Genomic DNA, 26,130 nt, shown 5'->3' on the forward strand with positions numbered 1-26,130 from the left:
GAGACTTTATTTTAAATGTTGCCATTCGCCACCACTTTGATATTTAGGAAAAATATTTTAATTGAACATACTGCTCTTAATTCGCAGAACATTCAACCCATAACCAACCTCAGTAAGCAACCATTTCGCAATGCATCTAAATTTACGAATTTTGTTGCAGAGAAGCACCAACTTTTTATCCCAAAGGCACTTACTTTTTATCCGAAAGGCACTCTTACTAAGTCAGAAACACACAGAATTTATATTCAGATAACTTAGTCTATGAAGATGGCCAAACATAGTGGCAGATGTTTAGTAATAGTAGAACATCGAGCCTTGCATCAAAAGTTTTGCACATAACTTGCTGCGGATTGTGTGAAAAAATTGAATATCAAAACTTTGATAATAGTGCAAGCAGCAGGGTTAAATGCAAAATAAATATAAAGCTGAAAAAAAAAACACTGATCATAGGAGTTGAGCGTCTTCCACAATGTATTGAGAAAGGAGCATATCTAAGTTTAAAAATTAGGAAAATAAAAGCGTTTCTAAGTTTCTGAAATCATGCTCTCTGGTTTTGCCCAGAATTTAATCAGTAAAAAAAATATATTAACATATTTTCTAGGAGACCAAAAATAGGGAAAAATTGTTAAGGAGTGAAATTTTTCCCTATTATTTGTACCAATCCTCTGGAACGATTTTTTAGCCATTAGTATCATTAAATGAATAAATACTTGTAAGTAAAACAAGAAAAAGTGTGATGGAAGGTAAAATTCACCAGCAGATCAACAGCAACAAAAATTTAATTAAAAAACTATTTAAAAAATTATCACTGTCAGAGAAAATAATTCATAGCTTTATAACGCTAAAAGATAATATACGAAAAAAATGGAATAAAAAAGAATTTGAGGAAATTTATTTTTTAAATACAAGCTAGCTAGGCACACAATCGATCAATATGAATTTAATTCCAAATGCCTCAGTTGCCATTGCAAATAAAGTATCATCTCAACTGCTGGGTAATTGCTTAACGCAATGACAATTCCTCTTCTTCCATGTTAAAAGAAATTGAAGATATAAACAGAGTACTTGCTGCCATAAAAATTATTAAGTTAGTACAGAATTCACTGGAAGAATCACCACAAACTATCTTAGATAAAAAAACTGTGAAGGAATGAAGTGTAGGAATGAATCAGAAAGATTATGCAGTGTCATGGCACATAGCTCTCCAATTGAAAGAAGCTTCAATGAAGCTTTCAATTTTGATTCTGTAATTGCATCTTCCAGGGTGTTAGAATGAAGATAAGTATACTTGGCTATGGTTTAGTATGATACAATATTCAATGTTTTCTTTTTAGGACCTTGTAGCAGCCTTTGCCAGAAGAATCATCACACTCACCCGTCGAGGAATACAGGTTCGGTTGGTATCCGATCGCTTCATGCAGGAATCATTGAAAGCTCATACACGAAGCAAACGAACATCTGGACACGAGATTCGCTGACTAACATTGAAATAATTCCATAAAACAGTTGTTGTCTCATATTGATACCAAGCAAGACCTAACAGTCTATCTTGCCAACTATATTATTCCAGCTCTAGAAGAAATAATTCAGAAATATGTTGTTACCTATAGCAATATCAGTTATATTAACCATCTTTCTGTGGAGATGGAACACAATTATACAGAAGCTGATACGCTGTTGATTCTGCACTGTTGGGACATAGCAAGATCTGATCCATTCACATAGTTTATTGTATATTCTCTAGACACTGACGTTTTTCTGTTGTTGATTCATCACTTTCAATCTCTACCTCAGTGCTTGGTATTTCGTACTGGTAAAGGTAAAACATTTCATGACATCTCTGTTCGAAACTGCTTTAAAGCTCTTGCTGCAAAACAAGCAAACGCACTGTTAGGATTCCACACCCTCAATTGATGCGACCAAACTGGCAGGTTTAGTGGAAAATCAAAATGGTTTTGGTAGAAACAGTTTCTAGATGGTGAAGATGATATATTGATAGGTTTGTGTCCTTGTCTTTCTGCTATTAAGCCAATTTACGTACTACGAGTTTTAAATGACATCATTCATTTTTTCAGATGAAGGCGAGCATCTGCCATCACTTGAAGTATTATAGAATCTCTAGAGCGATGGATTGTTACATCATATGGTGGTAAAAAGCAACCAGAAAGTATCAAGACCATTCATCAGCTTCAATGGTACCTGTTTTCGAAATTGCAACTTGAAACTTAAAAACTGCCTCGACTATGGCAGCACTTAAATACAAGGTATTTTGCAATCACTTCCTCACGATGATTCTATGAAGATCTTTACAACCATTGCAAATGGTACTTCGCCTTTCAACTATGATTGGACAATTCCTGACCAGCGCTATGTTTTCATTTTGACAGACATACTTCCTGCACCCCTTGAGATCATTGAGCTAAGTGTATGCAGTTGTAAAACGAATTGTAAAACCAAATGAATTATACCAACATGTGTGTGTTAGGTGTAAAAACGATGACGCGGATAAAAGTGACGACAAAATCAACTATTATATAGATGAGGAGGACAGCAGTGAAGAAAATGATAATGATTTTTAGATATTCAACACTTTTAAATATTTTTTTATCGCTTTTCAATTTTGAACAGCAGTTCTGGGAGTTTCTGATGTGTGTGTTTCTGATGCTTTCTACAATATCAAGATTTGTATACTGTATTAATATATGCACCATAGTGATTAATAAAATCAACTACTGTGTTTGAAAGTATAATTAATTGTTATTCACAAAATATAGCAAATTCAAGAAACAGGTCTGTGAATTTCTCGTCAGCGTTTTCTTTGAGTTCTGCCATTATGGTATTCATTATGTTTCACTGTATCACAAACTAGATAAGATCTACCAACGTACAAAGTTTAAAGCTTTGATCACCTGTCATTATGGAGTTGTTTCAGATTTAAAGATACTGGTCTGCGAATTTCCAGTCTGTATTTTACATAACTTAAAACCACTATAACTTGAGAACCGTACATTTTGAACATATAGTTTTTACACATCTTTTGTTCCGATTGAAATTATCTATTGATTGGTATCAACATTTTTGAGAAAATTGAATTTTTCATTTTGCTGGCTGTAAAACTGCTGACATCATCAATTTTTACTTAGGGGAGTCCAAAAATGCCACCATGATTATTTTGCATATTCACCACCTAATGAATTTATTTAATCGAAAGTTTGCTTCTAACAAGTCTGTGCACACGGGATTATTTTTTTCGACAAGTTGACCTGCACTATCAGAAATCTTAATAAAGAAAAATCGATTTTGCTTCCAAATTTTGTAAGAAAATATCCAAGATCTATTAAAACGAGAACACATAAGCTATTCAATTTGCGATAAATCTCGAAAGTACTTATCATAAAGTAGTAAAAAATCTTCTTCGTAAAGCAAATGGAGTTGACAATTTAAAATCCGACTTAATAATTGTGTCACATTTTAAATCTCTTCTTTAAATCTGGTAAAGTGCCTAAAATTGGGAAACCCTAACCCTAACCCTAACGGTTTTAGACAGAATTGTTCTCTAGATAAGGCATCAACACTAATGGTAAATAATTAAGATTTAAAGTCAATTGTCGAAATCTTGTTGGAGCGTGTTCATAGATTTGAGCGAGGCGTTTGATACTATCAGCCAGTCAATAATTATCAAAGTTGAAATCTTATGGTGTAGAAATTTCGATTGGTTCGCAGATTATTGATTTAAAGAACACAAGTTGTTGAACTTGATAATTCTGAGGACATAGAATGGCCAGTCTTCTCTCAGGTTTCGCTTAATCTCAATCAATAGCACAAACTACGTCGGCAACACCCGAAATAATGGTTTGCTGGTGCGTCTACCGAAAGTTGAATTTAAATTCGGTAGAATGGCTTTATTTTTGAAGTAGCGAAACTTCATAATCGCTTACCAATTGAACTCAGAAAAAAAAAATGATTTGAATTTATTTAAAAAGGTCTTAGACTTCATTTTAATGTTTAATATCTACCTTAAGTGGATAAATTTTGACGAGACGCGAAATTTGCCAAATTAAATAAATACCTGCCAAAATTTTGATAACTGACTATTCACCAAATTAAATAATCCCTAATTTAACATAATTTATCGTTGGCCAAATTAAATCCCTGCCAAATCTAAAAATATTAAGAAAAAAAAATGTTTTTTTCCCAAAAAAACGATTTTAATTTTACATTCACAATGACGCCGACGGGGCATGGCAACTTTAAATCCGTTTTTCGAGCTATAGTTGAGAAGCATGGACCACTAGTAGAATGAAATGTTAGAGGGAAGGATTGTCCATGGCTTACTGATGACATACGTTCCGAGATGAAGGATCGTGACTACCATCTCCGTGACGCTTAAAATAAAAACGAGTAAAGCAAATCATAAGCGTGAAACTTTACATGAAACCATCACAAAACCTAAACAATTCTGTCAAAGAATAAAAAAGTGCATCGGCAAATCCAAAGCAAAATCGGAAACTAAACCAACTCTTCAGAAATTACTACGGTTCTCTGAAACTGGCATATGGAAGAAACACGATCATTCTATTATCAAACGTAAACTAAATCCCAATGATCATCGTTTCACGTTTCAGAAAGTAACAACTGAAACTATAATAAAGAGAATAGCTTCACTTAATTCATCCAAATTGCCAGGATATGACGATATACCGGTACAATTTCTCAAAGATTTTGCTGAAGAAATAGCACCAACCATTGTTCGTGTAATAAACAACTGTTTAGCATATCTGTATTTCCAACAGCTAAAAAAATCGCAAAAATTACACCTATACATAAAGGTGAATCAAAACAGAAAACAGGTAACTATCGACCCATATCAGGGTGACCACTAAATAAAATGAGAAGAAAAGTAAGGATATTAAGGAGAATTAAGTAGACAAATTGACATTTTTAAGGATATTTTGCTGCGAACGAGAATAAAAAAATAAGGATAATTAAGGAAAAAACCAATTTTAGTTCTCTATCTTTAATGTTACATCATACTATGTTCTATGATAAGAAAATTATATATATTACTAGTCGATAAGGCCCGTGGAGAAATGGACAATGGAAAAGGGGTTGTTTTCGATTTTTTTGCTGACGTCGGCAGTACAGATACAAAAAACATTTGGTAAAAATTAGTTCATTCGTTGCCTGTAATAAGTAGAACGCAGATCAAGAAAATGTATAGGATCATGTACTTTGACACGGCTGTAGAGATATTAGAGTTTGAAGGTTTTTTGATGACGTCATTAACCCGTACATTTCGAAACGGATTTGGGGATCTAGGTTTAGGAAACTTACCCCAATTGGTACCAGGTGGTCCCTAGTTACCCAAGCGGTGAAAAATCATTGACGTCACCACCTCGTTTCCAAGTTATTTGGTCTCAAAGTTTTAAGTGCACTGTAATGGCTTCACTAATCTTAATTAACTTTCCTTTGACGTCAATACTATTTTAACGTAAAGTTTGATAATTTACAGAACCGTTTTATGGGTGATGTTTTAGAGACTTTATCAAAGAAAGTAGTGAAGATAATAATCCACTTTGCCAAAGTCACAGACAGACAGACAGACAGACAGAACTGGCGTATTATTATATAGACAAGAAATAAAAGACCCTGGGGACGAGTTTGGATTAAACTTCGTTTATGTAGGCGATTTGTGCGACGCTAAAACAGATTTGTGTCTAGTGAATGTTGAGATAGTATGGCAGACAAAATTGTTGAAATCCCTGGTTACCTTCCACATCTAATCTAACAAGTCCAAAAAAAGAAGCAGTAGGAAGCCTTTCAATTAAATATTACTAGTTATTTAAAATGGTGGAGAATCCACTTAAATTTATTCTGCTTTTTATCACAAAAGGTTTGAGAATAATTCATTAAAAAGGAGGCTAAAAAAACATTTTAGGTGAACAAAATCCAGTGAAGGATGTCCACTCAAAAACGTATGGCGAAATGATTTGTTGTCAATTTCATTTAAAAGACATAAACAATAAACTAAATCTTTTAAACGAAATGGACCACAACAACAACAACAACGTTGATTGCTTGTGACTTTGCTCGTACAATAATTGATAACAAAGTACTCGTCACATTAAATTTAAATTAGCATGTGCAATAAAAGTCCCAACGAATGAAATCACTTTATTTTATCATATTTATTCTAGCCAATTAAAATCGTAAACAAAACGTTTTTAAAATACAGAACATTTTTATAGGGGATGTATTATAGACGCTTTTAAGAAAATTGTAAAAAATGTAACCCACTTTGCCTGTTATAGAGACACAGACACATTTAGCGTATTATTATATAGATACATATAAATTATGCCCTGAAAGACAGAAAATATAGGATTTCAGGTAACAGAGAATGTCTTATTTCACTGGTGATGAACAATCCACGAACACATTTCCAAAAAGTTACGATAAAAAAATAAGAAATAAGGAGATATTAAGGAGAATATCTAAAATTTCAATTTTTTTAAGTATATTTAAGTACTTTTAAGAAGATTTTAGTTTCCATGGTCATTGAAGGAATTTAAGGATGAGTGGTCACCCTGCATATCCGTTTTGACATGCTTTTTGAAGCTATTCGAACTTATAGTCCATGAACAAGTTTACTCTTATCTAGAGGCAAATCAATTTCTCAATTCATCTGGTTTGGTTTCAGAAAAACCGTTCTACTCAACATGCAGTGACTATACTTACCGACCATATTAGGCGTGGTATTGATAATAGTATACTGACAGGTGCTGCTTATATAGATCTGAGCAAAGCTTTTGACACCGTAGACCATGGTTGCATCATATCAAAATTAAAATGTTATGGAATAGCTGGAAAGCTACCTTTTCAAAGAAAATAAGTTGTTGTATTGGACAACACTAAATTGACAATGGACTCAGTTTTGTGTGGTGTTACCCAAGGTTCCGTTCTGGGACCAATACTATTTATAATATTAATGAATGATATTAGTTCTGTTTTGAGTGACTGTAAAATATTAATGTATGCTGACGATACAGTGATATATACATCGCACGCAAACCTCGATACTGTTGCTGCTTGAGCTCAATAAAGATCTCGATAACTTAACAAATTGGTTTTAGATGAACAATCTTATCGTCAATTTGTACATGATCTTTGGTACAGCACGGAAAGAACTTAGATCCGGTGAAGGTTGAAACAAAGGGAATCACTCTCAACCGCACAACCACATATAAATACCTTGGAGTAACCCTGGACCAATCACTCAATTATATCGATCACCTTGATGCAATCCTTGATGTACAAAAATCTTCTGCTAGATTAAGTCTTCTGACAAAAGTACGCCAACACATGAGTTCGTTCGTGGCTGAATCTGTTTTCAAAGCTACTGTTTCTCCAATTATGTTTTATTGCTCCAACTTGTTTGTTTACAAAGACCACAAGACTACAACACCTTCAGGATCGAGCGAATTGTATTGTCTATGGGCGTAAATCCTACCCCTGGAGATCCGTGAAAAACGAAATGAAATTACGTTGTGGAGTAGACGTCCGTAAGTGTTTGAATGGGCTTAATCCTGAAAATTTTCGATAATATTTTACACGATTACACCATTGTAAAATAACTAGGGGAAATAATTCTCTCATTATATCGCCTAAGCTCCGCATCGAATCTGGTCGGAGGTCATTTAAATATCACGGGGAAAATATATTTAAATAACCTAAGCAAGAGTGTTCAAGATGAAACTTCGTTAGTTCGCTTCAAACACTGCTGCAAAGACATTTTTAGTTTCTATATACCCTTGTCTCGGACCTTAACTTCTCTTCCCGCCACAGCTTTGCACGTGTCTCACCACTCTTCATTTTCTCGACCTATAGTTTTAATGTTTTTAGTTTTAACCACATGCGTCATATTTTTTTGTTTTTCAGAGTGCCCCAACTTCGACAGTCCTTTGCACTCGATACTCTCTCCGACTGTGTGTCCCTCCTACACTGTCCTATAGCGAACATACTTATATTATATATACATATTTAGATGTTTTTAACATTTTCCCTTATCTCAATACATTAATTTTTTTTTTTTTGTTAAACAGGCACCTATTGATAGCAATGTATATATATACGTTAAAAGGTTTTTACCCTGTATAAATATGTTTTATTAATAATAATAATAAAGAAGAATAGAATTTTGAACTCTATAACAAATCTTGTGTTTATATATACGTTTATTTTTATTTTTTTAACATTTTAAGTCAAAAAAATTCATTTTTTTGTGTCATACGCCAAAATAAATCTCCGCCAAAATAAACATTTTTTGTATTCGCCAAATTAAATCCTCACCAAATTTTATAAAAGTTATCATTCGACAAAAAAAAAATCTCTGTCAAATATTCCATCTTGGTCATTCGCCAAATTAAATCCTCGCCATATTTTATAAAAGTTATCATTCGCCAAAATTAAATCCCCGTCAAATATTCCATTTTGGTCATTCGCCAAATAAAATACTCGCCAAAATTTACCCACTTCAGGTAATATTTAATAATGGCATTTTTATAGTTGCTCTTTTTTTCCATCTCCTTTGCTCTCATATATTGATTCTCAATCATTGCTTGTCATGGTGGTAGCCAGTGTCTGTCAATGGTTTTTCTGTCTCTGAACGTTTGTATCGTGGAATGTTTTAGTTTTTAATGATTTTACACTGTATCATACATTGATTTTATTTTATTTCAAAAAGGTTATTTATATTGCTGAAAAAAAAAACGATGTATAAATATTCTAAACTAGTCGATAAGGCCCGTGGAGTAATCCACTTAGGCAGAGGGACAATGGAAAATAGGTTTTTTTAGATTTTTTGCTGACGTCAGCAGTGCAGGTACAAAAAAAATTGGCGAAGTTTAGTTTATTTGTTGCCTGTAATGTGTAGAGGTTAAAACGCTGATCAAAATAATGTATAGGATCATATGTTTTCGACAAAAGCCTAAGGAGATATAAGGTTTTAAAAATTTTGCTGACGTCAGCAATGAACCGTCAAAACCCAAAATATTTTTTAAGAAATAGATCTTGAAGCACTGATTAAGAAAATGTATAGGATCATGTACTTTTGGTAAACGGTTGCAGAGATATTAGGGTTTGAAGATTTTTGATGACGTAATTAACCCGTCCATTCCGAAACGGATTCGGGGACCCAGGTTTGGGAAAATTACCCAAATTGGTCCTAGGTGGTCCCTAGTTACCCACGCGGTGAAAAATCATTGACGTCACCACCTCGTTTCCAAGTTATTTGCCCTCAAAGTTTTAGATGCACTGTAATGGCTTCATTATTTTAATATAGGATATTGACGTTAAAGTAGTATTATTGACGTCGCACCGTAACGTCAGAAAATATAACATATTAGACATGCATTTTTCGGTAAGATCAAAGAAAAATGAACATATCCACTTTGCCTGTTACAGACACACGGAACTGGCGTATTATTATATTCTAAATAAATAAATAGAACAAGAAACAACATCCTACAGAGCACTGAAGTTATACCGTTTGCCCATTCGAGAAAGAGCTGAAAAAACGGACAATTTCTCAAATATCATTTCCAGGGTTTTAGCTGGGATAACTGTACCTTTGATTCTCAATGCAATAACAGTTTCGATAGCCTGTTTAATGTTTAAGTGGTGGTAGGTTGTACTCACAACTATTTTTTAATCATGGTTAATTTTTAGAATTTTCACAGGAACTTATTTTGTGAGACAATGGGTCAAGTTAAGTTTTAAGAATTTCACTTGTTTAATAATACTTACATATTCTGAAATCGTAAGCACAAATTAGTAAACAGTAAGTTTGATCTGGTGCAACATCTAATGTTTTAATGACATGCGAAAGAAGAAAAGCATAATTTAATTCTAACCCCTGTGATGGTACCTTATGCTTAAAAATTAACAAAAAATATGTTGGTCCATTTTAGCCTGTTATTTTTTGTAACAACCCTCCGGAATATTTTCTTTCATATATTAATTTAATACCCGCACATATTGAACAAGACAGATAAATTTTAAATAATTATAAATATTCCTCTGGCAGGAACATAAAATTTCAACTTGGTGTTATTTCAGAATCCTTAAAAAACCTTTGTATTTTCAGAATTAGGAGGTACCCTCCTTTCTCGCCATATTGCGGAAGACACTCAACGGCTATGACGGGAAGGTTTTCTCCAAGGTAACTACACATATGTAAGAACTGTGTTACAAAGTTTCAGTTTTATATTAGTTTGTTTTGGGGTAGTCTTTTCTATGCACGATAAAGATTTTCATGTTGCTTAAACAACTTACCAAATGGGAATTGACTGGAGGACTGTCATAATTCGGTGGAATAGGGGAAATAAATTTTGGGCATGCATAAGAAAACTTTCTTCAAAAACACTGGTATCTCCTTTCTGCATCTTGAGCATCTTATCAAGTGTTTTTTCGCGTAGCTGTTGGTTCACGCTTTCATCGATTCTCTATAATATAGTATTCACGTGGTTTAAATTTTGTTTTAATTCAGCATTATTTTTTATGTTGCACGAAAATGCACTTCATGTTTTCACGACTTTAGGTGAAACGACTTTAGGTGAAACGACTTCTGGTGAAGTAAAATTTATTTCACGCTTAAAATTTCAACCTGGTTTAAGTTTACTTTAAATAAAAAAAAAACGTTTCCATACTTGAGGACATAGCACAAGACAGATACACAGCAATGTGTACATCTGTTCCACTTTCTTTTTTATCTAAATAAAAATGTAGTAAGGTTTAATCAGAAATCTGAATTAGTGGCAAAGTTAAAAGAAAAGATAACAAAGGTCATCTACTTGTTCAAATTGATACGATTTGGTTTGAATAACTTGCTTCGCTCTTTGAACGTAAAGTAAGACATTCACAAAACTTCTAATGGCATCCTCGTATCTTCTCATCATCATATATGCGAATCCAACATAATAATAAGTTGTAACCTGACATGCTGGGACGCGGGAATACAAAGTCTAAAAATATTAAAGTTACTGTTCAACTAGTAATTGTTGGAGGTTAAAATAGAAAAAATATAATATTTGGCAAACATGAACGTTTTCAGTTTTCTTTTAGGTGGTAAGGTGGTAATCCTGCACAAAAAGATTAGGGTGGCCACTAAAAATCAAGGATACTTAGTACTTAGTAGCGTACTGTCAGTATTTAACTGAGAAATTTAGATTCACAAAAAACCCAACTAAACTGGAAACAGATGTAAAACAACACAAAAAACGGTAGTCTAGCAGCTTATCACAGAACAAAATATAAATAGAACAAAATTTTGGGGTTATTTTGACAAATGAACTGGCTAAATATGGCGAACAATTTTGCTGAAAAAGGCAAATGCAATGGGACGTAATTTTTATTTCTGAACCGCAAATGCTTTATGTAGTTTACATAGGAGTTATAATACCACGTTTAAAATTTCTTGAGCAGCTAAGGAAATACCTTTGCACAACTACTGTTGGAATGTAATTTTTAATATAAAACAAGAAATTTACCATAACAAAATGAACAAAAGATTTCGTGCATTTTATAACAAAACATGAAACTTGGCGCGAATAATCAACACATTGAAGTATATGGAATAGCTTTAAACGGCAACCTCGCACCGAGAAATAAACAAACTTTCAGACAACAAAAAAGGATTAAAACGTATTTAAAGAAGTGATTAAATTTGAGTCAGTGACTTAATAAATGTAACAATAAAAAAATAAAAAATGTTACTGTCTTGCAGTTTAGTTTCTAGTTAGCCTTGAGTTTTTTCTTTTGTTTTTATCAACATTTTCATAATTATTCTTTACGATTTTCTACGGGAATAACCGATGTTAAAAATATATTGATTATTATTATTACTAGTCGGTCGGCCGTGCAAAAAACTACGGGTTCGCCCGTCCTTTTTATATTGCATTGCATGCGACTTGCTACTTGCGGTACCATTTTGCGCACAAACAGACAGAATACAGCTATTATTATTACTAGTCGTTAACCCGTGGATTTTCCACGGGGTCGCCCGTCATTTATATATCGCATTTCGTGTTTCCGTAACAGGACTTGTCTTTCGCGGACAGACAGACGACGGCTATTATTAAAGAGATTATTAATAACAAATCAGCGTAATATGCAATACAATTATTACCATTACTTATAAATTAATAACTTCGCACACCCTCAAAGCTTCCTCTATTTCCTTTATTTGTGGCGTATTTAGCATTTTTTATTGTTAACCAGATTTCCAGGTTCTGATTTGCTTAGTATTCATAACGATGGAAATAAAAGAAACAATATTGCCTGTCATCAGGAAAAGTGTAAACAACTAAGAAAAATATTTTGAGAAGCATTGGAAATGCTTTCACGTATTATTCTTACAATACATAAAGCCATAGAAACAGTCCACACGAAAAAGCAACGTCATTTTTACTGTTGATGCTATCGCCTTTAATAATACGGTGTGTCAGTGTGTTTGAGAAGCGCAATTTCGACATGTGTTATTTTTTTTTTGATGTCGCCAAAAAACTTACGTCTAAAATGTTAAATTTTCTAATGTTACGGCACGACGTTAAAAACACTAATTTAAAGTCAATCTATATAATAATAGCTCAGTTCCGTGTCTCTGTAACAGGCAAAGTTGATATGCTTATTTTTCTTTGATGTCGCCAAAAAAAACTTTGATGGTGCCGAAAAAAATATGTCTTCTTTGTCGAGAATAGTCGCGAGTTTTGTTTGTTTACGTTTCAATACTACGTAGTTAAAAAATTAGTGTGACTATAAAAAAAAAAAGTTTAGGCAGTGAAATGTTTTTGTTTTGCAATGATAGTTGTTTACAAAAGTACAGTTATATGAGACAAGTGCATTCTATACAGAGTAATTGTTTTTATAGCAGTTTTGAAGTTATTAATCTAATAGTGTTACACCCTGAAAATTCTTATATATCATTCAAGACATTATAATGTATTTATATTATAATGTGTTTGTTCCATATTTCATTAGATATTGCTAAGACCAGTAACCTTATACCTTTTAGTAGTTTAAATTGTCAAATTATATTAGTAACTAGTCGATAAGGCCCGTGGAGAAATCCACTTAGGCAGAAGGACAATGGGAAAATAGGTTCTTTTAGATGTTTTTCTGACGTCAGCAGTGTATATACAAAAAAATGTTCTTAAAATCTTACACAAAATGTCAAATATCAAATCACATTAAATCCTCCACACAAATCTTACACAAAATAAAAAAGAACAGCTTGCAAGGTGTAAAATCTAGTTGATAAAAAGTTACAACAACGACACTCACAACATCGACACTCACAACACTAAACTCACAAAACCGACAGTAAGAAGACCGACAGTTACAACACCAACAGTCACAACACGGATAATAACAATTTTAAAAATAACGCATCTCAAATATTTACATCTTATAAGTGATTATGTTGAAAACCCTCAGTATTTTATTCTGAAGTGTCAAAAAGGAGGCCTCCAAGAGTTAGCAAAAATAAGTTTTTTACACATTTTAAATATTGTTTTTCCCTTACGCTTATACAAAAATATGAAAAAGCCGTAGTTTGGAAAACATAAAATTTAAATCTAGAAAAGTCAGTCATTTTAGTTGCATTACCATCCTCTCCCACAAAAATTTACACAAAATGTAAAAATCAACCAGTTAAGAACACAAAAATTTTCTCTTTTAGTTCCGCACTGCCCTTAACCAACAATTTTAAACATAAATGTCAAAAAATCAATGAGCAAAGAATAAACTTGAATCAACAAAGATTATGTGTAGAGCTTGAAACACTAATCAAAATAATGTTAGAATCAAGTACAACACTAACAATATATAATAATAAAGTCAGAAATAACACATCTCAAATATTTACTTCGTTGAAAACCTTTAATATTTCAATCAGAAGTGTCAAAAAACATCAAATTTATATCTGGAAAACATTTATTCAATTACATACTATCCTGTTTCCCAAAAATATACACAAATTGTAAAAATTAACAGGTTAAGAACACAAAAAAATTTTCCTTTGTATGATGATCAGTAGTTAACCTTTACCAACCATTTTAAACGTGAATGTCAAAAATAAATAAGGAGTAAATTTGAATCAACAAAGATATTACTTTTGGAAAACAGAGTGTATATACGGTCCGTCCTCACACAAGTTAACACAAAATGTAAAACAGATCGTTTTTTGAGGAGCACATCCAAATCAACAAAAATCAGTTCATTTAGCATGTTCTATATTGCTATTGCCCATAAATCTTCCACAAAAAGGTTATGAAACACATCAAATTATAGAAAAATCAGGCATTTCATAAAATATAAAAAACAAAAAAGTTTTTTCATCATCACCAAACACAGTTATATATTACCACAATTATAAAATTCTTAACAAAAACGTGAAACCATGGAATTTTCTTCCAGCAAAAATGACATCACATACAGTTTAGTTCTCCCCAACAAAAGTTTATAATACGAACTATGAAAAAGCCATTAGCTTACACAACAGCCTTTAGTGGAGGCCAATTCTACAAAATTTGTACTTTCAGTATATATATTGCATGTGGTCTTTTTCCCACAAAAGTTTACAGAAAATTTTAACAAACAGCAGTTTGCAAGCAACACAAACAAAAACACGAACAACCTTCCCGAACCGACTCTCATAAATTAAAATAAAGTCAAAAACCCATGTAAATTTCCAATCAAATGTCTAGCTACACCCCCCTGTAAAAATAACCTGGCATTTTACATGTAGGCTGACGAAAGTTAAACAGGATATCAGAAACAAAACAATAAAAAATAACTTAACACACACGCTTTAAATTCTGAAAAAAAATAATAGATAATTAAAAAAGAGGAATAACAATATAAGTCATAGGTTAGAGCTAGCCCATGGAGGACAACATTAGCTAGCTAACAGTAGCTAAGACCCCCAGTTAAATATACTTAAACTGGGAACACTTAGCTAAAACTAAAGCTAGCTATTTATGCTTAGTAAAACACATATAAAGAGAAACAATAGTAATGTAAAAATAATAACATTACAGTGATCAGTAAGTTCAACAAACCAAAGTTTTCCGTTTGTTAGTCAGCTAACAGCTTTATGTAGCATTTTGAATTTTAGGACAAACACATTAGTTACGCACCAGGGGATACATTAATTATGCAACAAAAACATAAACAAATATGGTGGCTAGGTTTGTTTTTAAAAAAGCGCTAAAATATGAAACTTCAAGAATTTGAGGCTTTTCTTGGAAAATGCGAGTCTGCTTGCTCCAGTGACATAAAAACTAAACGTCTAAAAACATCAAAGTTCTTACTATTTGTGATTTCAAATCCACTTCAACCTCTAGCTTCTATTTTCTTCTTCTAACTTTACTACTTTACTTCTAGCTCTAGCTACCACTTCTCACTTCCTTTCTTGGACTTTTCTTTCTCTGAATTACTTTTTGCAATTTTTCAAGACTAAGGGGCTGTTTTCTTGTTGTTGCTTTTGTGTCGAGGGTTACCATTTTTCGGGAGTTAGCCGTTAAAATTTTTTCAGCAAATCAAGTTGCTTCATTTAGATCACGTGATGTAAACAAAGTAAACCCGCTGGCAAAATGGATATAACTTTTTCGGAGACTTCAAAGGAAATTTCGGCTACATCAAAGGAAAATGAACACATCCACTTTGCCTGTCACAGACAGACGGACACACTCTCCGTATTATTATAAGAGATTTGAAGTAAAAGGTAGCAGGTTTCCACCTGCTAAAGGACTAATTTTCAGTATGATATTTCTATGTGGTTTTTTGTGATAGATTTCCTATGAATAGTGAAAGTAAGGTTGCCGTCCACAACAACTACCAGACCAAAGTTTGTTTATAAGGCTCAATACTGTTCCACCAATGTAGTGATCAACTATGGACAATTTCAACTTTGTGCAGTGACGAAACTCCAACTTGGGCTGCATATAATTCTCTTGTTACACCTATTGGTAGTAGAACAACATGCCAAAACTTGCCATTGTATCCAGGCTTACCAACAGATTCGTCTAATTTATAGACATCGTTGACATTAGTTCAAGGTATTAATATACACACCACTGCGCATCAGAAGACGATTACTTTAAATTTGCAATTATACGCAAAATGTATGCAGTTGAGAGAGAGGGAGGATATAGCAGAAAACTTCATATTTCGTTTAGGTGAGCTACCTGTTGTTTTTGCCAGGCTGAAGGTGTAAGGAAAATACATTATATACAGTGGTATAGATAGACTTTTCATTGATGCCGAAATCTATGGTGAAATAACACTAGGCCAAATAATGGACGAAAAACACATCAAACATATTTTACAATGTATTTGGCTCCCTCATCACTTCATTTAAAAGAAGCGTTAAAGCAGAGCAATATAGATTGGCTAGCAATTAAAGAATATGAAAAGATTTCTCAATTTATGAATACTGACACATCTGATTTGAATCAGCATCTTCGAATTCAAGCAGAAATGAACCAGATCATTTAATCCTCAGGCATCTAAATCAGATTTTATGAATTCCATGCCTCTCTCCGTAAGGAAGCCTTGTTTCTCCACAACTTTATGAAAATGTTTCAAGTCTTACTTTTTTTCATACGCGCATCACGACAAGGATTATGGAAACTTCATTTAAATTCGTTAAATAACTTTGGGAGTTTTTTGCTCATGACCAGATCAATAATGCACGACATCACCTCTCTTCCTTGCAACCATGGTCGAACTTAAACTGATAATTTACCAGCGCCAGTGGCATTGATTGAAGTTAGTAGTTGTTCTTGCAAGTCAAACTGTTTCAATAGCTAATAGATGCAAGTGTCGAAAAAATGGTTTTACTTGTATTGACATGTGTAAATGCCTTAAATGTCGGAATAACGATGATGAAGAAAATAAAGTGGATGAAGATATTGATATCAGTGACGATTATTTATAAATTTTACTGAGAAAAAAGTGTTTTTTTTTTACTTAAATAAACCAAAAAGCCTTAAGATAAAAATATTTCTACTCAGCAGGGGTTGAAATAAGTTCAGTAATGAGTATATAGCATTACTTTAGAACGACAAATATTATTTATATGGGCACACGAAGCTCTAATTTGTAACATAGTGACCTGTTAGGGTTACTTACTTGGTTACTTACAGAGTTACATCTCTCTTTTGATTATGCCTTTATTTATGAAAGTTTATTTTTTTTGTGGGTGTGGTTCATAACTACAGAGTTCAAGTGGATTTTCCCACAGGCCTTTCCAACTATCAAAAACGCATGATCCTATACATTATTTTGATCAGAGTTTTAAGGTCTATACATTAGAATCAACAACTAAACAAATTTTAAAAAAAAAATTTTTATATAGATGAACGGGACACTGCTGACGTCATTAAAATTCCTAAAATCTTCTATACTTTCATTGTTATTCTGCCTGAGTGGCAGAGTATTACCCAGCATTAAACCCCTGGTGTAGTAATAAATATGAGAACTGTAAACTGTGCCACACATTCAGGTGGAGCGCTATAGTTGAGGTATGCAGTATGTCGTTAATGGGGTGAACCACAGACAACATTAAGGTGTTTCAGGTATAATATAACAAAAACTGCACATTTAGCTGAAATGAAAACACAGTTTACGCGTGCACGTTTTTACAAAAAATGTCTTATTTTTGACGAGCCCTTAGTCATCAAAAAGTGCAGATAATTAAAAGCAAGAAAAGTCAAAGTGGAGAAGTAGAGTGGATAAAAAAAGCATATTAAAAAAATTAAAAGTAAAAAGTAGAAAGATGAAGTTAGAAGCTTTTGGAAGTAGAGGTTGATCGCAAGAGTTTAAAGTGGGTTATAATTCAGAGAAAGTAAGAACTTTAATATTTTAAGGCATTCAGTTTTTATGTAAGCTACACTTTAAAATGTCATGCAGACTCGCAAGCCACTTCTCAAATTATTTAAGTTTTAAAACATGGCCAGCATATTTGTTTACATCTTTTGCATAATTAATTTATCCCCTTGTGCGCAACTAATGTTTTTCATAAAATTCAAAATGCTACACTAAGCTATTAGCTAGCTACTAAACAAATTTGCTGGCCAAACGGAAAACTCTGGTTTGTTGAACTTATCTTATAATTGTCACAGTCATCTATCTATTTATATCATAATACCCGTATACGTCTGTCTGTCACACAAAATGCGAGGAGCACGCAATGCAGTATAAAAAGAACGGGCGAACCCGTGGATTTTTCCACGGGCCACCGACTAGTAATCTTAAGGTTATTGTAAAAAAAAAAACTCACTTGATGAGTAGTCTCAGAAAAACCCTTAAAATTTATCAATACTTATTTTTTTGTTTCTGAATGTTAGATGAAAGGCTTTTTTGATGGTGTTATTTTCGTGAGATGTTAATTTTCTAAAAAGAAAATATAATGAATTAAACACACTATTTTTTTTTCACCGGACGTTTTAAAATGGCTTCTTTTTCCGAACGCGTGGTCGACGACTTCTCGTTTTTGCACTATTATATTCAGCATAAATTAAATTAAAAAAGGTTCCCGGGTTTTTTTTGTAACAACGTCGTTATGAAATTATTTGTAATTATATATAATCATTCAAAAAAATGCATATTTTTTTCTTTCTGTTGTCATAATTCGCTAATCAGTAATTTATACAAAAATCCGGGAACATTTTGTGCATAATTTATTCAGCTTTCCATTATCGAAAATTTCAATGAGCCTATAGGAAGCTTTCGGAAAAAGAGATCACAAACGTAAAGGCATGTATGCAAAAATTTACTAACGAGATATTTGTTTTTAAAGATTTTCGTAGGTGTTATGAAAATGTGTGAACTGAGTATGCAGAAAGATGATGGAAGTGTGAACTTTTTCTTTATGGTGAATAGGCGTGCACGCGTTCAGAATATTAAAACGAATATAACACCTCTGAAAAGGCTTTTTCCAGAAAAAAGGGATGTTCCAAAATTTTCATGGAATATGAAATATGTCATTTGAAAGGGAATTTTTGTTTGTTCTATATGTCATGAATTTTTTGCAAAAACCTAAGAAAAAAAATTGTTTCCTTTACAGTAACCTTAATTTGTATAGCCATAGCTAGCTAGCTACTATATCTTTACATGTGTTTAACTAAGCATAAATAGCTAGCTAGTCTCTCCAGTTTAACTATATTTAACTGTCTTAGCTAACCTATGAGTATGTTGCTATTCCTCTTATTAAGCTATCTTTAGCTACCTTAGTACTCTTACTTAGGGATCTGTTTCAGCAAAAATTATGGAAGATGTAGCTAACAAGTCACAAAGACTCACTAAAATGTTTAGGATTAGTGTGTAAACAGCTTTTCTCACATTTTGTGTAAACATGCAACATCATGGGTGCGCGTGAGTTAAGTTTGGTAATTTTTATTCTTTTGTTTTTGACAGTTGTTTACATTTTGGGGGGAAATTTAGGTTTTTTACGTTGTGGATTAAATTTTGCAGGAGAGGGTGGTATGGTTGTCGATATATATTGTTCGTGTTGTAAACAGCTGTTGCTTTAATTTTGTGTAAACTGTTGTGAAAATGGACATATACTGCAATATACAAATGCAAATACTGCAACAACGTATTTTTGTAGAAATATACTTCACTGTAAGCTGTTGTGTAAACTGATGTTTTTTATTTTTGGCGTATTTAATGTTTTGTTGGGGAGAACTTTATATGTGATGTCAGTTTTGCCGGAAGAAAATTCCACAGTTTCACGTTTCTGTTTTTGTTCTGAATTTTAATCTAAAAATGTCACAGAACAACTTGCAAGGAGTAAATTTAAAATCAACAAAAAACAGTTTTATTTCACCATTATTTTTAAACCCAATGTTAAAAACCACTTATATCTAGAAAAAGTAGTCATTTCTGTACTTTACACGCTTTATTTTATAAGCGCTTTACACGCTTATAAGAAACCTGAGGCTCAAAATTTGAAAATATTAAGAAACTTAGTTTGGATCAGTTTCTCAAGCTCCTCCAGACCATAAACTATTACAGAAAATATTACAGTGAATCAGCTTTCTACCGGACTTAGGGAATGTGAAACTGGAAACAAAGCTTTTGAACGTTGGTAGGATGTCCTGTACAGGGGGTTAATGACCTACTAACTTAAGAAACTGTTAAGAAACTTTTACCCTCAAAATCAGAAAAAAAATAAGAAACTTGAGCCTCAGTAGCCAAACCTGGTTTCTTATATAAAAAAAGCGTGTATTGTCACAATTTTTTATGGGCATAAAATATTGCAGTTTGACAAAGTTCAATTGATTTTGCGGAAAATAATATTTTTGGTGATGGTGTTTTGTTTTTTTACCTGTTATGTTTAACTTTTGTAAGGGAGGACCATATACAAATATATATATAATAGTAAAAAAAATTGATACAAGACTTTACTTCTTTCAAGTACAAAATCTAATGGCTGCGGACTGCAATATACTGAAATGAGCAACTTTTGTGTAAGATTTTATGGGTAAAGATAATATAAAACAAGCTGACTGAACAGATTTTTGTTGATTTGGATTTGTTCCTTAGAAACCGTTCTGATTTACATTTTGTGTAAACTTTTGTGAGGAAGGACTTAAAAAATCTTTGTTAATGAGAAATTTACTCCTTGCTAACCACTTTTTTGACATTTCGATTTAAAATGTTTGGTAAAGGGCAGTATGGATCATCATACCAAAAAAAATATTTTGTGTTGCTAATAGGTTGATCTTTACATTTTGTAGAAATTCTTGTGGGGGAGGTATACAACCAAAATGACTAATTTTTCTAGATTTAAATTTGATGTGTTCCAAACTATGGCTAATTGTTATTTTTGTTGTTGATATGTGCTAACTTTTGCAAGCCTACTTTTTGACATTTCAGATAAAAATATTGAAGGTTTTCAACTTAATCACTTATAAGACACATATTTGAGATACGTTGTTCCTGACGTTGTCATTATCAGTGTTGTAACTGTCGGCGTTGTTACTGTTTTATGAGTCAGTGTTGTAAATTTCTATCAACTAGATTTTACACCTTGCAAGGTGTTTTTCTTTATATTTTGTGTGATTTCGCATTTGACATTTTGTGCAAGATTTTAACAACATTTTTGTTAAATTGGGAATTGCACATTGCAAACCAACTTTTATGACATTTTAAGATTCACTTTTTTGGTAAAGGGCCGTGCGCAATATACTGAAATATTTGTTGACGTCATTAAAATTTATATACCCATTGTCCTGCTGCCTAAGTGGATTTTTCCATGGGCCTTATGGATTAGCCACTATAATAATAGAGACTGTGTCTGTCTGCAACAGTCAAAGTAAATGTTAAATTTTCCAACGTTACAGCACGATGTCAATATCACTACTTTAACGTGAATATCTTACTTTAAATTTATAAAGCTATTACAGAGCACTTAAAACTTTGAGGCCAAATAAATTGGAAACGAGGTGGTGACATCAGTCATTTTTAACCGCGTGGGTAACTAGGAAAAGGCTGCGACCAATGGGGTCAACCGCAGACAACATTAAGGTGTTTCAGGTATAATATAACAAAAACTGCACATTTAGCTAAAATGAAAACACAGTTTACAACCAGTTATTACCCTATCATTGCAAAAAAATTTGGCCAAGCTTTTTTATTTTTAGGAAAATGTTCTGGGTGAAAGTTAAAAAATGAATGTTATTCCGGGCTGAGCGCTTAGTACAGGTAAACAGTGTCACACATCCATATAGGTATAAATACCCTTGTCTAAAAAAACTTTATTACAACTTCGATTAAATAGAAATACAGGAAACAGCCTGTCGTAACACTGTGCTAAGTGCTTAGTACAGGTACACTCCCGCATTCAGCAGCGCATATAACTCTGTTCCAAAATACTATATTCTAACTTCAGGTTGAATAAAAACACATGGTGAAACTGAAACAATCACTCAGCAATTTTATTTTGAGAAACGTTTTGTAAAATTTATAAAACTAGTCGTTAGCCCATGGAAAAAAGCACGGGTTCGCCAATCCTTTATATACATTGTGTGCTTCTCGCTACTTGCGCAGCTTAGCTACCATTTTTCATGACAGACGGACAGACGTATACGGGTATTATAATATAAATAAAACAGATTTTAAAACCTATTTTTACCCTGTTAAGGCAAAACAATTGGACATCATTGTTTTATTATTCAGGAAAAGTTTCTGTGAGAGTTAAAGACTTAATAAATTGTGACACTGGACTGAGCGATTAGGACAGGTTAACCATCTAGCATATCTGTATAGGTGTAATACTCTTTTCCAGACAAACTTTATTGCAACTTTTGTTTAAATAAAAACACAGGAAAAAGCCTGCTGTTACCCCATCCAGCTAAAACAATATCTCAGCAATTTTATTTGTAGAATAGGTTTTATGACAGGTATCTTACTGCATTTACCATAAGAATCTTTAAGAATTTCGTTGTAGCTAAACTGCATTTGGCTACTTTCACTTTTAAGGTTACTGTAAAGGAAAAAACTCACTTGATGAGTAGTCTCAGAAAAACCGTTATAATTTATCAATACTTTCATATTTTTTTAAATTTTTTTTTTGTTTTTGAATGTTTAATGAAAGACGTATTTGATGGTGTTATTTTCGTGAGATGTTAATTTTCCAAAAAGATAATATAGTGAAATAAACACACACCATTTTTTTTCACTGTACGTTTTAAAATGGCTTCTTTTTCCGAACGCGTGGTCGCAGACTTCTCGTTTTTGCACCATTATATTCAGCATAAATTAAATTCAAAAAGGTTCCCGGTTTTTTCTTTCTAATAACGTTGTTATGAAATTATTTGTAATTTTATGTAATAATTAAAAAAATGCATATTTTTTTCTTTCTGTCGTCATAACTTGCTAATCAAAAAAATCCGGGAACATTTTGTGCATAATTTATTCAGCTTCCCATTACCGAAAATTTCAATGAGCCAATAGGAAGCTTTCGGAAAAAGAGACCACAAACGTAAAGGCATGTATGCGAAAATTTACTAACGAGATACTTGTTTTTAAAGATTTTCGTAGGTGTTATGAAAAAGTGTGAACCGAGTATGCAGAAATTTTTCTTTATGCTAAATATGAATAACAACTTCAAAAGATTAGCAATAAATTAGGCTAGCTAGCTAGCTTGCCAGAAGAGCTGGACTTAGGCATGCTCCCTTAAAATCTGCGTTTGTAGCCAAAATCCTAAAAGTTTATGATTTATAGCTAGAAAACATGAGAATATTTTATCTGAACATGACAAAATATAAAAAGCATAATACAACAATTAGAAAACTAAAAGGTCAAAAAACGACCGTCAACGCTAGAACTTTGAAGCATACAGGGTTCATAATTAAAATGGCGTTAATATTTTTCTGATTTTTAAATTTTGTTTTTTTATTTTTGATAACACGTGTATTTTTTAAAAATGATAGCCATAAATATTCTTTCCTAATTAATGGATAGAAACAAATAGCATACTAATACATAACAAAATGAAATATTTCAAAACCTGGTTTTTCAAGGAGTTAGCAAGAAGAAGCCGTTGCTACCATTTTGTGTGACAAACAGAGAGACAGACGTATACGGGTATTAATAATATAGACTTTTTGTATTCTGTCGTGTCTTCGCTGATGTCAGCAAAATTTTAAGTCCTCATATCTCCTTATAAGTTCGTAAAAAGCACATAATCCAATACATTCAGCGTTCCACACATTACTGGCAACGGATACCTATACTTCGACAATTTATTTTTTGTATATGCACTGCTGACGTTAGCAAAACACCAAAACAGCCATTTTTTACATTGTTTTTAGCCTGTGTGGATTTTTCCACGGGCCTTATCGACTAGTAACATACTACTTTGTCTGTTTAAAGCTTTAGCTTCGTGGTTACTTAATCAACATAAAAATCGTCAAGCTCATGTCATCTTTATCTAGCTAGTCGAATAATTAACTTCAATATTCGCTGAAAATAATTTTTGCTGCACAATCAATTTTATACAATTTTCTGTTTAGCAAACTTCTGATCGTCACAATGACTTTCGAATTCTGAATAAAAAGTTTTTGTTTAGACAGTTCTGTTTTGAGTTGAATGACATTTAGATTATCATAAATTGCATAAACATACAATGCTTAAACAAAAACTATACTCTCCAGAAGATGTTTCAAATCTGGAACCCTTAACCAATCTTTATGAACAAGTATATCATTCTTAATACTTAGGGTCAATGGGCAATTACAAAATTGCAATCACAAACTGAAAATTGTTGCAAGTGTTAATACGTTCATCCAGGTAACCTGCGCCCCACCTTTCATTCTTTTAATAAGGTTTTTGCTATACTGCATGACTATGATACTTACTGAGATTATATATTTATCTATTAGACACCTGCATGCCAAACTTTTAGGTCCCATACCTCTCAGAGCCTTATATTGGCCAAAATAATAGAGTAAATACGGAATGGATTACATGGTCATATGAAGAAATGGCCATTTATTTCATTCTAAAGCGACGATTAAACGTTTGAAGATTTGTATTCCGTTTTAAAATGACGATAAAATTCATTCCGCATTGTGGCACACGCGTTTAGGTAGTTTGAATAGCACAGGTGTTAAACATTCACGAGAGTCAAGTTAAATCTTACAAACACAATGAAATGAAACACACACAATTTTAGCAGCATGCAATATCATAACAGAAAAGAATAAACCTTTTTATTTAAATCCACACTTCCAAGGACTTTGATGGCTTGATAATAATCTCCAAGAAGTGAATGTAAGCGCAAAAGACCAATCAAACTGAAGTAGCCCAACATTTTGTACAATGGCAGGCTGCCATAATCACCTGCAACTGTATCTGGATCTTCGTCATTTGCAAATACCTCCAATTGTTCATTGATGCGTGACGTTTCAACAAGACAATACAAAACATTCAACACACTGTGAACATTCCAAACCTAGAACAAAGGAAAACTCAAATAAAATATTGCTAATTAGAAAATAAAACATTCACTGGGCTGACTTGTATCAAAATAGATTAAATTCTTAATAAGAAGATACTTTTTCCTTCAGAAAAAATCGTACTTTGTAAACATTGTCTTTGAGAGACAACATCTCTTCTTCTGGTTTATTTACCAACTTTGCTCTGTACTGACAAAATGATTGAAACTGATATATAAATTCATCAATAATATCCCACATCCACTGGTTAGGAAGAACAAGTGTTGATGGTGCACTCTCATCTTAAAAAAGAGTGTTAAAAAATTTTTATCAAAAAAATAGTCAGATGTTGCGTGCTGTTTAGTTATGTACCATAACTAAAAAAATGATTAAACTCAGAAAAACATTGCCATGACTTCCACCTACAACTAACGAGTTTTTGACTCTTTTTCATAATAGCAAAAGCTCCTCTGGAAAAAAAAATTATGTATTATACCTCATTTGAAAGAAAATTTAATACTAATTCACTCACACACACAGAAATCAGAACTCCTACCTACAAAAAAGCAGCCACACCGAGCTATAAACCAGAACCCTTCAAAATTTGAAGGTTAGATCCTACATTGTTCTTTTTTTAAAAAAAATACATTAAGGGCATCATTTTTCGTGATAATTAAATATATATATAATAATATACATATATAATAATATACATATATGTTATATGTGATTATAATTCATGTTAATTAGTAAGGGTAAAAAAATCCAAATTTGCAGCAATTAATTTTTGCAAATTTTCCTAATGGTCAGTTTCCGAAAGTTAACTTTTATAAAATTAATGGTCTTGAGTCTAATATTTTTGCGGAGAGAGCGCAGCCCATTGGCTCATTAAATAAGGCAAATAATTGTGAAAAATAGGTACGGTGGAGAGTATATAGGATTTCAATATGATTTCCACGCCTCGTCTTCCTATACATTAAAAAAAGTTCTGCCGTTTGGGAGTCAGTTTCCCAGCGATTTAATATGGTCATTCTTTAGTACATTTTTAAGTGAGCGAATAACATGTTTTTAGTACTGCGATGGAGTTTTTGTTGTTTTTTAAATATCGTACCAAGCGTAAATGGTG

At 32.6% G+C, this 26,130-nt stretch overlaps 1 protein-coding gene across 1 annotated transcript in view; it reads right to left on the bottom strand.

The window, feature by feature from the left end:
• LOC130649096 (eukaryotic translation initiation factor 3 subunit L-like) overlaps positions 1 to 26,130 on the bottom strand; it is a 65,435-nt gene that overhangs the window by 8,470 nt on the left and 30,835 nt on the right. Inside the window, 6 exon segments of the mRNA XM_057455300.1 lie at positions 10,333 to 10,409; positions 10,412 to 10,502; positions 10,707 to 10,769; positions 10,851 to 11,021; positions 24,776 to 25,021; positions 25,149 to 25,306. Coding sequence (XP_057311283.1) covers positions 10,333 to 10,409; positions 10,412 to 10,502; positions 10,707 to 10,769; positions 10,851 to 11,021; positions 24,776 to 25,021; positions 25,149 to 25,306 — 806 coding nt within the window.

Source organism: Hydractinia symbiolongicarpus, chromosome 7 (genome assembly GCF_029227915.1).
Source record: "Hydractinia symbiolongicarpus strain clone_291-10 chromosome 7, HSymV2.1, whole genome shotgun sequence".
Taxonomy (NCBI): Eukaryota; Metazoa; Cnidaria; class Hydrozoa; order Anthoathecata; family Hydractiniidae; genus Hydractinia; species Hydractinia symbiolongicarpus.